The 18,061-nt window shown below is 42.8% G+C and overlaps 1 protein-coding gene and 1 pseudogene across 3 annotated transcripts in view; both read right to left on the reverse strand.

Moving 5' to 3' along the window:
• Positions 1 to 2,266: 2,266 nt before the first annotated feature.
• Positions 2,267 to 8,423, reverse strand: LOC129816041 (major facilitator superfamily domain-containing protein 4A-like; annotated as a pseudogene).
• A 651-nt stretch (positions 8,424 to 9,074) lies between these two features.
• Positions 9,075 to 18,061, reverse strand: part of cdk18 (cyclin dependent kinase 18) — a 56,260-nt gene continuing 47,273 nt past the window's right edge. For all 3 annotated transcript variants that reach the window (XM_055869536.1, XM_055869538.1, XM_055869537.1), the window contains 14 exons: positions 17,643 to 17,791; positions 16,508 to 16,654; positions 15,979 to 16,035; positions 15,132 to 15,246; positions 14,353 to 14,447; positions 14,174 to 14,236; positions 13,722 to 13,845; positions 13,428 to 13,548; positions 12,461 to 12,558; positions 12,218 to 12,323; positions 12,069 to 12,111; positions 11,886 to 11,976; positions 11,610 to 11,687; positions 9,075 to 11,474 (listed from right to left, as the gene is read on the reverse strand). In XM_055869536.1, the coding sequence (XP_055725511.1) occupies positions 11,440 to 11,474; positions 11,610 to 11,687; positions 11,886 to 11,976; positions 12,069 to 12,111; positions 12,218 to 12,323; positions 12,461 to 12,558; positions 13,428 to 13,548; positions 13,722 to 13,845; positions 14,174 to 14,236; positions 14,353 to 14,447; positions 15,132 to 15,246; positions 15,979 to 16,035; positions 16,508 to 16,654; positions 17,643 to 17,791 (1,322 nt within the window). In that variant the 3' untranslated portion in view covers positions 9,075 to 11,439. The remainder of the gene's footprint in view (positions 11,475 to 11,609; positions 11,688 to 11,885; positions 11,977 to 12,068; positions 12,112 to 12,217; positions 12,324 to 12,460; positions 12,559 to 13,427; positions 13,549 to 13,721; positions 13,846 to 14,173; positions 14,237 to 14,352; positions 14,448 to 15,131; positions 15,247 to 15,978; positions 16,036 to 16,507; positions 16,655 to 17,642; positions 17,792 to 18,061) is intronic.

The following is an 18,061-nucleotide window of genomic DNA, read 5'->3' on the forward strand; positions in this document are numbered from 1 at the left end:
TGCAAATAGGTTAGGCCTTAACAGTGTACTTTGGGGCACTCTTTTTAGAACATTGACATGCTGTATGTTTAACAATATTAACACTGGATGGCGCTGGAGGGGATAGCTGTCATTTTACAGGCTCCTGACTAAGTGTGGTATTTTGTATGTTTCTGCCATTGTTGCTAATGACCAAAAATATCTTCTAGACATCAGAACAGCAAGTACTCACCTCGATCTGGACAAGGATTTTTTCTTCAATGAGTCGGATGCGAAGGACATACTGCTCTACCCAGACCAGGCCCAAATCCCCATCATTAGTAAGATGAGGCCGGTGAGCAGGTTACCTGACGAGTGGATAATCTGCCTTTCTCTAATATTAGGGAAGTCTCAAGGTTTTGCTCACCTGAGCTAGAGTACCTCATTAAAGGCAGTAGACAACACTATTTCCCAAGAGAGTTTATCTATATTTTTCATAACTGTCTATTTACCAACACAAACCGATGCTGGCACTAAGACTGCACACAACGAGCTGTATAGGGCCATAAGCATATAATAAAAGGGATTTTAATGCAGGAAAACTGAAATCTGCTTGACCTAATTTCTATCAGTGTGCAACTAGAGGGAAAAAAACTCTAAATCCACTTTACACAGAGACGCATTTGTAGAATAATAGTGAAGACATCAAAACTATGAAAAAACACATATGGAATCATGTAGTAACCCAAAAAGTGGTAAGCAAATAAAAATATTTTATATTTAGGATTCTTCAAAGTAGCCATGCTTTGCCTTGATGACAGCTTTGCACACTCTTGGCATTCTCCAAACCAGCTTCATGAGGTAGTCACCTGGAATGCTTTTCCAACAGTCTTGAAGGATTTCCCACATATGCTGAGCACTTGTTGGCTGCTTTTCTTTCACTCTACGGTCCAACTCATCCAAAACCATCTCAATTGGGTTGAGGTCGGGTGATTGTGGACGCCGGGTCATCTGATGCAGCACTCCATCACTCTCCTTCTTGGTCAAATAGCCCTTACACAGCCTGGAGGTGTGTTTTGGGTCATTGTCCCTCCCCTTCCTTTTATAGGTTAAATGACAAACTGACCGTTTGCTTCTACACTTTTGTTCACTTCTGTAAATTGTTTTAGTTCAGCATGCTTTTTACAGGTTTACATGCTACTTGTCTTGGAGTGGTGCAGCCGTGTGTGTATGTTTGAGAAGTAGGAAGCGTTTATAACGTGAGACTATAAAAATAAAACAAAAAATCTAGTCGCCTTGTCTGTGTTTCCTTAGCCCTGGAAGACTAAGCTTCTCACAAGTCAACAAGAGATTTGGAAGGCTGGCCCCGTGACACAAGTGTTTGAGGTAACAGGGCCGGCCCAAACTTTTGGGGGATTTGGTTGGCTAATTGAGTGACTGACATAAGAGAAACTTATGCACAACCAAATTTCAAAATTGCACCTTGTGTATTCATTCTACTAATCTAACTCAACAGTAAATTGAGACCCTGACGGAGTTCCGCCAAAAAATGCACACTTTTTTATCTAACGATGGCCCCGTGAGTTAACCCCCACACCTTGCTCACACAGCAACACCATCTGTCCTCATGTCATTGCTCCACCTGAGTCACACGGGTCATTGTCTACATTAAAGCTCTTTATAAGACACTGGGATTAGTCAAGGATCCAGCAGGATACCAGCTGACATGAGTATATAGAAGCAGCATGTCAATGGAGGAGGCTTTGGTCTCAGCATGTTCATGGCTTTACACTGTGTCATGGTCAGACAGTATTTAGAAAGACAAAGACATGAACAAGCACTGCTTTATTAACACACAAACAAGAAAAGTTAACATCTACTCTCCAACTCCTAGTTTATGAATGCCACAGTCATTCAGACAGCTAATGCATAACATTTCCCAGTTCTAACATACAAAATAAATCTTAAATTCATAATTCCAAACAGCTGATTTCTGGGTGGATTGACTTTTGTAAGTATGTAAAGCCAGCTAAATCTGAATCAACCGTCTGAGTTTGTGTTTGCTCTGAGGGTGGATACTGGGTAAGAAGGGATTGTCTTTGGGTTGAACTTGACTGTCTCTGGGTGTTGACGAGAGCTGGAAGAGAGGAGGAGAAAGTCTGGATCAATTCCAGTGGTTGCTGCCGGTCCTCCAGGCATTTTAAACATTTGGGTCGTCGCTTTGTTCCCCTTTACTGTGTCTTTTAAAAAGAAAATGATCATACAGTCTTCATCTCTGTCCCTTGTTTCATCCTCACGGCCTCCATCACTAGCTTGAAGGCTTCTCTGTCATGGCGATTTCCTTACTAGCACCTTTGGCTGTAGAGAGAAATAAATAAGACCGTTTTAGTTTACTCATAAACTGTATGTGTGTACCTGCTTGGGAGCTCCTGTGTAGGTGTTGAATGTAGAGTAGGCCAAGGAACACAGTGAATCCGATGTAGGATGAGATCAGACTAACCAACAGGAAACTATGACTGCCTTTACTGTGGATCAACTGAAGAGAGAAACACATTACAACACAATGTACACCAGGGTTCCCCAACTAGTGGCCCACGGGCCAAATTTGGCCTGCGTGTGGTTGTATTTGGCCCCCAAGAGTTCAATCATTATTGAACATAAAAAAGACTAAAACCAACAGGAAATCAGCTCTGAATGATTTTAATTTTGGAAACCTGTTCCTAACTATTCCCAGCATTATAGAGAAACAAGTGATTGTATTCAAAATATAAGAAAACGTTTGAAATGATTGTTTTAGTAAAATATTATATCTGTTTGGGCTTCTTGCGGTCAATTTGCAATCTACAAATGATTTGTCATTATGTTCTGGCCCCCCCAACTATCTGCTCAATAAAGAATCGTCCCGGGGCGGAATCTAGTGGATGATCCCTGGTATACACAGTCTATTCATAAAAAGCAGTCACACACACACACACCTGTGTTCCTTACCTGTCCTGTGAGAAGCTGCAGAACCATCTCTCCTGTACCAGCACTGGTCACCAGGACTGTAGTGACAACCTGAGGCAGGGAGAGGAGACTATCTATATAAATCTCAAATACAAGCATTCCTACTGTGTGTGTACCTTTATAGTTTACCATATCGTCTGTGAGGGCCACCATGCAGGGGAACAAACTGCTGATGAAGAGGACTAACACACATGCCCCCGTGAAGATGAACACATGGCTGGAGTACAGGATCAATAGCAGACACTGCAACACTATCACCCCCACTTGAAATAGAAGGAAGGGCAGGAGAGCAGGAAAGAGGTACAGATATTTATTTTGGTTATCATATGTTCATGCCTTCTCTCTAAATACAGTTGTAAGGAGGACATCAGAATATTTACCATGCGTAATCTACCTCTAAATGTTTGTTTTTGCTGTAGCATACCTGGACTTAGAATAACATTCTACTGCATATATTTATGACTTTATTTGAATTCAAACTGGGTTTTGTGCTCTTCACATTGTATGTGTGTGTGTTGTACGAGTGTGCAATAAAGACCTCTATGTAACCACCTGACTGTTTTAAAATATACACCAATCTCAAATATCTGATCATCTCTCCAATAATGTCTTTCTCAGACACGTCATATAAAGCCGTTTCACTTCTCACTTCAACACTCACACACTCACAGTTTACAAAAACAGAAGTGTGTCTGTAGCAGGCTGACATTGATTAGTCATTGTTGTGTGTATCTGTATGACAGATATATAGATGCCAGTCTGCCCGCGGTGACAGATGCCCAGAACTCACTGGTCAAATAGCCAGCCATCTTATGTGGCAGAGAGAGGGGTGGAGACACTGCGTAGGTTAATCCTGTGTAGGAACCCTGGGTTGAACAAACAGGAATTGTAGGTTGACAGTGAGCAGTCGTGTGTGTGTGTGGAAAAGTTCAGTCTCACAATGATGCCGTCGGTGATGAAGAGCACGGCTCCACCCAGAATGTAGAAGAGGAAGTAAGAGGCGGGGCGATCCTTCATATCACCATAGTTACAGCAGCCAAGCAAACCCCCGTGACCTGGATTTACAGTACAGAATGACATGTTTAGTTCAGGGTTCTTCAACCCCAGGCCTGGACAGCTACAGTGTTCAGGCTTTTATTCCAGCCCAGCACTAGCCATGTTTTAGTTGGTGAGACGTTTGGAGTTGGGGCTGTAGTGTCTATGGGGTTCTACCCTGGCAGCTGTTGTGGATATTTAAGGGGGGGGGGGGGGTCTTACATTGGGTTGGGTGAATGTGTGAGGTGTCTTACCCTGTGGTGGTGTGAGGGGAGTATTGTTAGACTTACCCCTGGGTTGGGTGAGATGTGTCTTACCCTGGATGTTATGGTCCTGTTCGTTCTTCTCTGAGTTTTTTTCCTTGTCCAGCAGGCGAGGGCTTTGGTTGGAGCAGGGAAACAGCCGCTCATGGTACATCAACAAATACACTGCTACAGGTACAGGCAGCTAGAGAAAGAACATACACAATTGAAAATATTAAATTAAAAAAGCTGTGACTCGCTGGTTATTGTCTATTTAAAAGAGCCATCTATCTCAGTGATCTACAGGAAGCTTGCCCCGCGGTACAATCTCCCTTTGTTTTGTTATTCAAATCAACCAGCCACTACTGCTAACCTGCAGCTACTGTATCAAACACAGCTACAACACAACATTCTAAAAGCTAACAAAGTGCTTATACACTTACATTAATAAAAAGACATGATCCAGAATGTGTAGGAGATGTTGGTGGTGATGATGATGCCCTCTGTGTGGAGGTGGTAGTGGTGGGATACATTGTGGAGTGGGGTTGTCCCTTTGCCTGCCAGGGAGCTGCGAAGGTGATGGAGGTCAGTGGAGGAGTTGGCTGTCATGTCTCCCCCCAGAACACAACTCCCCTCAGACAGGACAGGGTCTGCTACCAGGGGACTCACCGCACCCAGCCCTATGAAGAAATGCAGGACCTGAGGAGATAGGAGGGGAGAATCATTATGGTGCAATTTGTGATAAAAATAACCCTGACCCCTCACTTTCTCCTCCCCTCCATCCCCCCTCCCCGACCTGTAGGAACACTGCTGAATCTTTCTGGTAGTTTCACCAGCTGCTGGTTGGCAATGGTGTCAGTCACCCCCCATCGCCATGTCAGATATTGCCATGGCAACGGCAAGCATCAGCACATGGTGGCAAAGTGGGATTATGGCAAAAACCACAGAGATTTTTATTTTTTATTTCACCTTTATTTAACCAGGTAGGCTAGTTGAGAACAAGTTCTCATTTGCAACTGTGACCTGGCCAAGATAAAGCATAGCAATTTGACACATACAACAACAGAGAGTTACACATGGAATAAACAAAACATACAGTTAATAATACAGTAGAAAAATAAGTCTATATACAATGTGAGCAAATCAGGTGAGATAAGGGAGGTAAAGGCAAAAAAAGGCCATGGTGGCGAGGTAAATACAATATAGCAAGTATATTAAATTAATGGTAGATTTGGTAGATGGTAGATTTGCAGTGGAAGAATGTGCAAAGTCGAAATAATAGGGTGCAAAGGAGCAAAATAAATAAATAAATAAATACAGTAGGGGAAGAGGTAGTTGTTTGGGCTAAATTATAGATGGGCTATGTACAGGTGCAGTAATCTGTGAGCTGCTCTGACAGCTGGTGCTTAAAGCTAGTGAGGGAGATAAGTGTTTCCAGCTTCAGAGATTTTTGCATTGGCAGCAGAGAACTGGAAGGAAAGACGACCAAAGGAGGAATTGGCTTTGGGGGTGACCAGTGAGATATACCTGCTGGTGCGCGTGCTACGAGTGGGTGCTGCTATGGTGACCAGTGAGCTGAGATAAGGCGGGGCTTTACCTAGCAGAGACTTGTAGATAACCTGTAGCCAGTGGGTTTGGCGAGGAGTATGAAGTGAGGGCCAACCAACGAGAGCATACAGGTCGCAACGGTGGGTAGTGTATGGGGCATTGGTGACAAAACGGATGGCACTGTGATAGACTGCATCCAGTTTGTTGAGTAGAGTGTTGGAGGCTATTTTATAGATGACTTCACCGAAGTCGAGGATCGGTAGGATGGTCAGTTTTACGAGGGTATGTTTGGCAGCATGAGTGAAGGATGCTTTGTTGCGATATAGGAAGCCGATTCTAGATTTAATTTTGGATTGGAGATGCTTAATGTGAGTCTGGAAGGAGAGTTTACAGTCTAACCAGACACCTAGGTATTTGTAGTTGTCCACGTATTCTAAGTCAGAGCCGTCCAGATAAGGTCAGATTGAGTTCGAATAACAGACTGGAAGCTTCAAAAGGAGGGTGGTCCTTGGAGTCCTTGTTCTTCCTCTGTCAACCATGGTTACCTGCAAGGAAACACGTGCCATCATCAGTGCTTTGCACAAAAAGGGCTTCACAGGCAAGGATATTGCTGCCAGTAAGATTGCACCTAAATCAACCATTTATCAGATCATCAAGAACTTCAAGGAGAGCAATTCAATTGTTGTGAAGAAATCTTCAGGGCGCCCAAGAAAGTCCAGCAAGCACCAGGACAGTCTCCTAAAGTTGATTCAGCTGCGGGATCGATGCACCACCAGTACAGAGCTTGCTAAGGAATGGCAGCAGGCAGGTGTGAGTGCACCTGCACGCACAGTGAGGCGAAGACTTTTGGAGGATGGCCTGGTGTCAAGAAGGGCAGCAAAGAAACGACTACTCTCCAGGGAAAACATCGGGGACAGACTGATATTCTGCAAACGGTATAGGGATTGGACTGCTGAGGAATGGGGTAAAGTAATTTTCTCTGATGAATCCCCTTTCTGATTGTTTGGGGCATCCGGAAAAAAAGCTTGTCCGGAGAAGACAAGGTGAGCGCTACCATCAGTCCTGTGTCATGCCAACAGTAAAGCATCTTGAGACCATTCATGTGTGGGGTTGCTTCTCAGCCAAGGCAGTGGGCTCACTCACAATTTTGCCTAAGAACACAGCCATGAATAAGGAATGGTACCAACACATCCTCCACATCCAACTTCTCCCAACCATCCAGGAACAGTTTGGTGACGAACAATGCCTTTTACAGCATGACGGAGCACCTTGCCATAAGGCAAAAGTGATAACTAAGTGGCTCGGGGAACAAAACATCGATATTTTGGGTTCATGGCCAGGAAACTCCTTAGACCTTAATCCCATTGAGAACTTGTGGTCAATCATCAAGAGGCAGGTGGACAAACAAAAACCCACAAATTCTGACAAACTCCAAGCATTGATTATGCAAGAATGGGCTGCCATCAGTCAGGATGTGGCCCAGAAGTTAATTGACAGCATGCCAGGGTGGATTGCAGAGGTCTTTAAAAAGAAGGGTCAACACTGCAAATATTGACTCTTTGCATCAACTTCATGTAATTGTCAATAAAAGCCTTTGACACTTATGAAATGCTTGTAATTATACTTCAGTATTCCATAGTAACATCTGACAAAAATATCTAGACAATGAAGCAGCTAACTTTGTGAAGATTAATATTTGTCATTCTCAAAACTTTTGGCCACGACTGTACATGATAGACACTATGTTGGTGTCATTATACTCCTTATAGTGTTCTCTGAAATATGGAGTATGTCTAGATTCTGAAAAATACATGTTCACAGTCATTTATTCAACATAAAACAATTCAACATATTTATATGCACATTTTTCCACCAGTGGTGCGTTTCCACCAAACGGACTTGTTGCGGTAAAAATCAGTGTGTGATGACATAGTGGACACAAAATGTACATTGTCGCGTAAGTTGTATTTCCATCGCATTTTCAACTCTACCGATAGTTGTCACAAATAAATAGCAACATTTGCCTTCTCTGGTCTTGGAAAGTGCGCTCTAGCCAACAGCTTGCAGATACAGTGCGGGTAGGCTGAGCGGGTAGACTAGTCTACAAGATGATTATTGTGGATAAGAGCCAGAATATTTGTATTCGTCAAACAGCAGTCAGGCATCGACAATCATGTCACCAGAATAAGACCCTTGATATTTATTGGAAAGGATCATCAAGACCACCATCCTGTTTACTAGTGGAGGGGCTGCTGTTAATTGCTGTTGCTGAAAAACAAATCCCAGGTTATAGTTTCAAAATCACTTGAAACTAAATTTCCCCCAACCCTGGCTGATACACATTGGCCACACCAGTAGCCAGACATCTGACACTCACGTCTTCTTGAAGAGTCCTCCCAGGGCGCTCTCCAGCATGAGGGAGAGCTGTTGGGCGAAGAAGACCCAGGTGATCTCCTGCAGAGTGGACTGGGTCTGACACCTCAGGTCCAGGATGGTTGGCCCCAGGAACGCAACACACAGCCCGAAACTAAAGAACACGCTCCAGTAGGTCAGGGTGTGCTGCCAGTGGTGCTTGAACAAAGCCCAGACCAGATCATCTACTAACATCTCGTTGTTGCCGTGACGAGCACTGGAGCTGAATTGAGACGAAGGTTATAAGGAGACCTTGGCGTGCGCCGACAACAAACCCCCTGAAGTTATTTAAATTTGGCTGGCTAAGTTGGGATGCCTGCACATCATTAGTAAATTGAGTTAATAAACTGTTGTTGTTTTTTTCCAGTTACGTCACACTTCTAGACCTGTCAAACTCGCAGTGCACCCCCCCCCCCCTGGCGACTGATGTCCATCACTGAACTCAACTGTGCTGCTCGGTAGGAGAGAAGGGCATATTCCACGCTAGATTTGACTGTTTAGCAATAATCTATGTTATGTGAAGTGCCATTGTCGTTATTTTCCGTGTAATGCTTTTTTATGGAATAGTTTTACGCTTGCTGGGTCTGTCCATTGACTAGTGGTCTGTGTTGCGACTCCTGTCGGTCTTCCTCAATCACATTATGATCACGAGATTCATGATCTTAATAAATAGGTTATGGTCAATATCATAAAGTGGATCATGAGTGACAAAATATGGATGATTAGATGTCCAAGTTAGTATGAAAGGCAAGATTTGGAATTGTGACACCTATTGAACACTACATTTTCTTGCTTTCTATTTATTTTCCTTCATGATTGAAGACACTCAGTCATAGACTGTATTATGTATAAGTACTGAATCAGAGACGGTCATTGTGCTACAGAATGATATAATTTATTAATTTATCAGTTATTTATTATTTGATCACTTTTGGCTTCTTGGCAGTCACAATACATTCAGTTTCTGGTTTTAATAATTGTGCTGTAGATAAATCACGCAAAATATTGAATATCACATTTTATACAAAATCTAAATATACTTTATCTTTTATAAAACATTTAGACATCATCTACAGTCATTAGTAGTCATCACTTGTATCATGTGGCATAAAATTCACTGAGAAAGAAGAAAAACATCTCTTAAAGGTCCAATGCAGATGTTTTTATCAGACATCAAGTCATTTCTGGGTTACAATTAAGTACCTTACTGGGATTGCTGTCAATTAAAATTGTCAAAAAGAAACTAATATCTAAATAACCAGATAGCAAAATGAGAAATTGCTCTTTGCTAAGAAGCTAAGACTGTATGGGAGTGGTCTGATTGAGGGGAAAACTGAAAACTAGCTGATATTGCCAGAGAGGTTTGGAACTCTCTTTCTTATTTGACTATTAACTAATTTACCGCCTGGCAGTAAACAGGTGGTGTTTTCAAACAGCTCTTACACTAAAAGGGCATTATCATAATTTTCACAGTATTACTCAAACCTCAGTGTGGAAATATGCATAAAACACAGGATTATCACATTTTTGACTGCATTGGGCCTTTAAGGTACATATATATATTATTTATTTTCATTACAGTACAGTATTTAAAATATCTTAATTTACCACAGCAAAACATATACAGTAGGCTAATACTTTTGCCCCAGAGGTTGCTAAAATAAACAGAGGGGAAGTTTTAAAGTGTAATACACAGATCGCCATCTCTCCCAGTGTGTCCCAATGCTTTTGGCTTCCCTTCCTTACCTTATTTCCTTCATGACCACTGATAGGACTGGATAAGTGTCCACCATATTGCTTTTACCTGTCAGTTTTTTCAGTTAGGTGGTGAGGAAGTAAAGGAGACAAGGAAAGTGTGGGGTAGAGAGAACTGCATCTGAGTAGTCTATAGTGGCTCCCTCTCCTTGTTCCCTTTCTTTCATCAGATGTAAATGTGCTGGACACACAGAGGTGTAAACAGATTGAATCCTAGTAGGCTTACCCCAAATTGCTTTTCAGTGACCCTGTCATTTTATAACAGTTTAGATGAATGAGAGGAGAAGAGGAACCCCCTCAAGACTAGATGCACCCTAAGTTAGGAGAGAGGTAGGTGAGAGGAGGTTAGGCGAGAGGTAGGGGGAGACTGTTAGAAGAGAGGTTTGGTCCAAGCATGAGATGGAGACAGATTAGACAGTGATGTCCAGATTATTCAGGAAGTATCCTATATCTGCTCTGGGAGCCAATTGGAATTCCCAAGCCCATTTCACAGGGGGAGGAAACAACTGCATACTTCAGAGAGAAGTGGGGGAGATCAGAATTTGTGCTCCAGTGAATGGAAGTGAATAAACCAATTGGAATAGTCGGTTTCCATTTGCAATTCCGGGTTCATTATGTAATAGTCTTTGTCTAATCCTTCTTCATCTTACTCTAGAGCCAGTCCAGGAACACTCTTCAGAGGTGATTTCAGGTTTGTGCAAATAGGAAACTCAGTGATTCGAACACTAAACGTGTGTTATTCACTAATGCAAAGCAAATGCCCATTGGTTTCTTTATATCATATTTTGAAGAAAGAAATCTCAAGCACATTTTACTAAGGCCATTTCAAAAACTGTAATACTGATTTGAATGAAATCCCAACTAGGTGAAATCAAGGGGTGTTTATGTAGAGGCAGGTTTGCCGTAAATGGACTCTTCCCCAACCACTCAGATTTAGTTTGGATTTCGAGTTTTGGTCTCAGATGATGGTTGTGTTGCAAGGTGCTAACTCTGTGTTCTTTTATTACAAGGGGACATGAACAGCAGGAGAGGAGGAAGGGAAAGGGAGAAGTGGAGATCATTGAAACATGCAGAGTGATTGGTTAGCTTGGGTGTCTGCAGGGGGCTGAGTAGGAAGGGGATTGGGTAGGAGAATGGGAGATACTTCTTGGTCAGTCCCAGAATCATGACAGTAGAATGCTCATAGAGGGACCTCAGATTCAAGACGTTTGAGGTGCAGTGCTAGTTTATTCTCAGAAACCCTGTCTGTATCCATCCTCTGTTGTGGGGAGGGAGAGGGTTAGATGTGTGTGTTTGTGTAAATTTAACTTGAACCTTTATTTAACCAGGAAAGACCTTTGAGGTTAGACTGATGTGACCTGGATGTTTGTGTTTGCATTTGTATTTCTGTTTGTATGAGGGATTGGAGTGTGTTTGTCTTCAAAGCCGATTCCTCCTTGAGGGTTTCTCTCGCCCTGTCTGCACTCCATCGGCTGGTCGTCCTTTAGAATATGCTCTGCCTTCTGTTCTTCCCCCGACCTGGGTTTGGTAAAGAGAACAGGAGGATCACATGAATGAACTGAACATGTTTCATGGTTTATTTGCAGTAGTTGTTATTCGTGTTATTGTGATGGTTTATGGGAGTAGTACTGTATTTGTTGTACTGTATTGTACCTGGAGGCTGGAACACTGAGCTGCGGTGGCCTGGGTCTTTCTGCAGTTTAATTTCTCTGAGAGAAAACACAGAGGAGGCTAGAGAGGGGTGTGAGAGAGAGCGCGAGAGAGAGAGAGAAAGTGAGAGGGAGTGAGAGAGAACAATGAGAGAGAGAACAATGAGAGGGGGAGTGAGAGAGAATGAAGAGAGCATGAAGCACAAAACATAAATTGCTACTTAATACATAATTCTCACCACATGATTGAAGTCAAATGCATTTAATGTGTGTGGCTTACTGTCTGCAAGACTGTGGATGTTCTCTCCCAGGCTGAGGAAGTAGGGGTGTCTAAGAGATGCTTCAGCTGTGACTCTGGTCCTAGTGTCATACTGAAATAACACAGGGAAATACACACAACACCAGAATAAAGGTTTGGTATTGAACACTAGTGGTTACAGGTTGGTGTAAGTGTTTTACTTACCAGGAGTAAAGCAGTTAGCATGTCAATCCCCTCAGTATCCAGCCTGGAGAGGACAGTAGATTCTGGTTATGTTACTGGGTTGTGGTTTGTGTTACCTGAGCTAGTGGTTGGTGAGTGGTCTTATTGCAGTAATGCTGTGGTTGTGTTACCTAGGCACGTGGTTGATGAGTGGCTGAGGTCTGTACTCGGGGAACATGTAGGATCTGAACTCATCATTATTGGAGATACCTGGCCAGCTGTCCTCTTTTGGGGTACCTGAGAGAGAGCGAGAGAGAGAGAAAGGTTAATGTAAATGCTTCATATTCTATGTCTGTATGGGGGGTTGTCTGTATGTCTTTGAATCTAGTTACCAGCACGATTGCCCAGTGGTATAAATGAAAGAGTAGAATTACCAATGATTCTGAAGACTAAGTGCAGCTCCTCTTTCACTGAGGAGCCGGGGAACATGGGACGACCTGTCGCCATCTCAAATAGAATACAGCCCACGCCCCTTTAACACATACACAGGAAGCACAGACACAGAGGATTGAAATGGAAAGTAAAGGGGGCGTTCGACATAGCAGATTATTTGTAGATCAGTCAGTCATTCACAATTGACCCATGATACATCACAGTTTTGATGTTCTGGAACATGTCCAAAGTGTTCTTTGGAGACTAATGCCTGAAGGGAGGTGGTAATGCTTCACAGTGTGTACGGAAATAACAAACCCCTGGAGCCGCACACACACTCACACTGATGGACTCACATCACATGGTCCAGACCACCATGTACACACACACACACAGACACATAAGTAAACATTTCACTGTTTGTCTACACCTGTTGTTTACAAAGTATGTGACAAATAAAACTTGATTTGACATAGAGCGGGAGATTCGTCAGTAGAACAGAGACACACACACAAATCTAAGAGCAGGCCTGTGTACAAGCCAAGGTGTAATAGAGTACAATGATGTCCTCTGCTCTGATGGAGACCCATCCACTCATGAAAATAATGTGTTGCAAATTAGTTCAAAGTTGCTGTATTGTGTTGCTGGATAACAGCATTTGGCTTTTCAAGGTAAATTCATGTGATGCAGAAATGATCACCATGGTGATTGCTCATATCAGGAGTGATGGCTTACATGTGAGTTAAGTGAAGGAACAGCTTAGCTATGTTGCTGTGATTATGTATAGTGTGGACAAGACATTGATCAAAACATGGTTTCTCTCATTTAGGTTTCCATTGTTGTTAATGAAGGTTAATCAATGTGACAGACATGTAGAGGTTTTCTGAAATGATTCTGTCTCTGGTCAGAATGGAGGTCTGTGTGTGCGCGCGTGTGCATTTGTGTGTATATGTGTAGTGTACTACTCACCACATGTCGATGGGTGTAGAGTACTCTGTGGTACCCAGAAGTACTTCAGGGGGGCGGTACCATAGAGTCACCACCTCGTTGGAGTAGGTCTTAGTGGGGACAGACTTGGCCCGTGCCAGACCTGACCAATCAAACAAACAGTCATGAGCTGGATCTCCGAGAGGGAACGTTATCTACTGATCTGGTCATCTACATGCCGAATGGGTGTTGAAAAGGTTGCTAAGTTACCAATGTCTGTGTATCTATCTGTATGGGGGGACTATCTGTATGTGTGTGCGTGTGTGCATGTCATACCAAAGTCAGCTAGTTTGAGCTCTCCCTTGTCGTTGATGAGCAGGTTCTGAGGTTTGAGGTCTCTGTGAAGGATCTTCCTCTTATGGCAGTAGGACAGACCACGTAACAACTGGAACATAAAGATCTACAGAGAGAGAGAATAAGAGAAGATGAACTGTTTTCAGTAGGGGTGACAAGAGCCATATATTTAGAATTAGGACATTGAGGTTTCTGCTTTATGATGCATTTACATGATACAGTACAATCAAATAATTCCATACGGCAGCCATGTTAGCTCCCCATGAGAAGTATTGACCAAAAGCAATTCATGGAATATTTCTTAATTTTAAACAATGCTACAGAATGTTACAGAACTTCTAAAATTAGAATCCAAATTCTTGTCATGAATGTATAAATGGAATGCTCAATGGCAACTACATGGTGTCTGTTCTAAAAGGTGGCCGAACTCTAACCTTGACGTTGTTCATGCTCATCAGGTTTCCACAGTTGTCCAGGTACTGTTTCAGATCACTGTCCTGAGAGACACACACACACTATTTAAGAACTTTAATATGAACATGAAGCTATGTACAAAAAAAGATACTGATTATTAAACTGCTCAAAGTATTTGAAAGATGTTTGAACTACTCACCAGGTACTCAAAGACAAGAGTGAGGGAGCGTTCTGTGTGTATGATGTCATGCAGTGTGACAATGTTGGCGTGTTTTAGGTTCTTCAGTAAAGACACTGCAGAGAGACAGAGAAAATGGTTGGATGTAGCTCTGGCTGCATGGATGATATGGTAATTACATTTTAGCTCCACTGGGTGGCGTCACATCCATTTCTATGGGCACAAGCACTGTTCATGACAAACTGTTCACACTGTTCTTGTTGGCAGAGAGAAAATGTTGCATGTTTAAAGCATATTTTCTGCAATTCTACACATTTTTGTCATGGGGTGCAGAGAAAATGTTGGGTTTTTAAAGCACATTTCCTGCATTTCTACATATTTTGCCATGTCTTATGTGTGTTCATGTGATATTTGAGTGACTCAAACGATATAAAACAATATATGGGCTAAAAAACGTTAGCTGACATGGGCTAGTTGAGCTGGACATTTCTGACAAGTTATAAATAGATGTATAATCATGTCACTCAGTATGCAATGACTGACATGATGATGCACTATCCAATAACAAAATTGCAACTTGTGCATTCTACTATTCCACATTTCTAGAGTAAATTGAAAGCCGAACTGAGTTTCTTCCATTTACATTTATTTATTGGGGGGAGGGGGGGGACGGGACACCACTGAGCTACTGTAGTAAATCTCAGCCCTGTTGAAACACTTTGTGGGTATGTGTGGTGTGATGAGCGGTGAACAGAGGTTAGGAGAGAGGTTTGATGGTTGTATAGGGTGCTGTGTGTTACCTTCTCTGATAGCTGTACAGGGCGCTCCCTCCTCGTGCTCTAGCCTAATCTCTTTCAGCGCCACCAGGTTCTCTGTCAGTTTGCTCCGCCCCTTAAAAACGGTGGCATACGTCCCCTACACGGGAACAGGAAATAGGAAACAGGAAAGAATAGTCAATGCCAAATGTCTAACCCTGACCCTTTTAACTACTGAGTCTAACCCTACCCCATAACCTTACCCCTAACCATAACCTATTAAGAAATAAGGTTAATTTTGCTACCAGGTAGCTTTATGTCATTGCTGTCTCTCTCTTGAAACACTGACTTGTTTCATGGCAGGATGAAGGTATTTAAAGAGGACCACAGTGTTATGTGGAGGAGCAGTCATGGTTGACCATTCATTGGTTCTGTTAGTTTACTGTAAACACATGTCTTAACTCCCCCCTCTGGCTTGAGATGACCTAGACTGCAATACATTCCAGAACACTGCTCCCACCCTGATGCTGCCCATGTTCACTCCCCTTCACAGATCTGGCAGGACTGAATAGGTGTAAGACATATGAAGAAAACTAAGTATGGGGATTGCTTACACCTATCCAGCTATTGTAGATTGGTGAAACCCAGTAGGTTCCCAGAGACTGTGTTGACACACTTGTTTCCTGTTAGACTTTCTTAAGATGACGTAAAAGGGAAGGTGAATACCCACACACTGATAATACCCACACACTGATAATACCCACACGCCTTTACTTTCAAGTTTCTCCTTTATTTTCACATGTTATTCTCTGTATCCTGCACCTATTCCATCAGCTGGATGTGTGCCTTGAACTGCAGCTGAAAAAGCGTGACCATAGCGACACACACTCACCTCTCCCAGTTTGCCCAGTTTCACGTACGTCTCCAGCTTTCCAAAGCCAATGTCAGACTGCATGGAAAAACACATAAGGTAGCCTACTATGGTTAGGGCAATAGGGTATTATTACAGTATTGGGATATTGGTTAGTTATGTGTAGGGTAACTGTGCTGTAGGGTTATGGCTGGTAAAGGGATATATTTATGGTTATGACCATATGATTTAGGGATCATGGTATTGGGATACTGTGATATTGGGTATAGGAGGTAGCCTACTAGGTATAGCCTAATGGGTAAATTAGGCTATTGGGGTATAGGGGGGTACAGGGTACTGACCAGTGATGCCCGTCAGAACATGCGTCTGAGTGGTTTGATTTAGTGTATTGGGGTATGGGTGTATGATGGTATATAGTGGTACAGGTATGTGATACTGAACAGTGAAGCCCGTAGGGACATGCGTTTGAGGGGTTTGATTTAGGGTATGGGTGTATTAGGGTATAGGGGTATGAGGTATACAGTAGGGGTACGAGGTATGGGGTACTAACCAGTGAAGCCCGTCGAGACATGCGGCTGAGGGGTTTGCAGGGAGGAGAGTTGTTCTCACTCTCCATCTCTCTCTCCATCTGCAGCTTCTTGAGGAACTCCGGAGGAAGGCGGATGTCCATGGGCAGAGACATACGCTTACTCACGTCCTGCAGAGAATCAATAATCCGTCATCAATATGCAACACTCACACATAATCAATCATTATTCATCAATATACATACCATCATAAATGGGCAATATTCTCACATGATCAATGACACATTTCACCAGAAGGATCATCGCCAGACATAGGTTATCACAGGTGAGGAGGGATTGTGGCCATTTAAAGCTAGGGATGATTAGACAACTATTGATTTGAGAATGTCATTCTCTCTGTGAGTCTATTCTGTATGAATGGAGATCTGTTTGAATATAGGCCGAGATTAATCAAACCTCTGTTCAATTAATCTTTTCTCCCAGTCTCTCACCCTCTGACACAGTTTCTGCTGTGAGTGACTATCTATCTCACACTTCCCCATGTAATACACATCTGCAACTGTCTAAAATAAAAATGTTGTGTGTATGTGAATTTCCCCAGGGTGTGTGTGTGTGCTTGTTTGTGCGTGCGTGCAAAAACATATGCGTTCGTGACTGAGTCGCTCTTTGCAGTTATTTTTGTTAAAGTAAGACGGCTGAATTCTCTCACTAAAGGTATCTGTCACGGCTGGGTTTAGTGGAAGCAAAGAAGAAGAAATAAAGTGAGAGACGGTAAAGAAAGAAAATTCAGATGATGGCTTGTAATTCCCTGTGGGCTGTGTAGCAGCTACTGCTGTTCTGAGGCTGAGAGGAAGTTATGGCCACTCATCCTGGAGTGGAACCCAGTCAGTAGCTCTTATGATATCATAATGGTGTTATGACTGGTTTCATAACGGTTTTATGAATGCCTTATGTGTACCCCCTTCAAGTAATGTGTTACCTAATTTGTACAGGAGGCTATATTTACTTAGTGTCTCTCTCAGTATAGCAGTTCCTGTCAGATTGGTGTTTTGAGCTACACTATACTAATTGGTCTGTCAATATTAACTTTATCACATCTAAACTCTCTGTATTTTATATAAATATTTTCTTCTTCCCAACTCTCCCTCCCTGTCTCACTTCCATTGAGAAGCGTCGGTGTGGTGCTTTGCTGCGGTACTGGAGCTGGGAGGGGGACTGTGCTCCGGGTGTGGCTGGCTCAGGGCTCACTGGACTGGGACTGGCCTCAGGGTGCAGTGACGGTAGGGTCAGGCTGTCTGGAGTCAGTGCTGCAGGTCAGACAGAGAGGGAGACAACATACACTTTAATGTTATAGAAAACGTAACACACAGATACTGATAAATATATATTGTAGCCTCTCTCTCACACACACACACACACACACACACACACACACACACACACACACACACACACACACACACACACACACACACACACACACACACACACACACACACACACACACACACACACACACACACACACACACACTTGCTTTAACAATTTATCCTCTTCAGTGTTGTACACAACAGATT

This window comes from Salvelinus fontinalis, chromosome 18 (genome assembly GCF_029448725.1).
Source record: "Salvelinus fontinalis isolate EN_2023a chromosome 18, ASM2944872v1, whole genome shotgun sequence".
Taxonomy (NCBI): Eukaryota; Metazoa; Chordata; class Actinopteri; order Salmoniformes; family Salmonidae; genus Salvelinus; species Salvelinus fontinalis.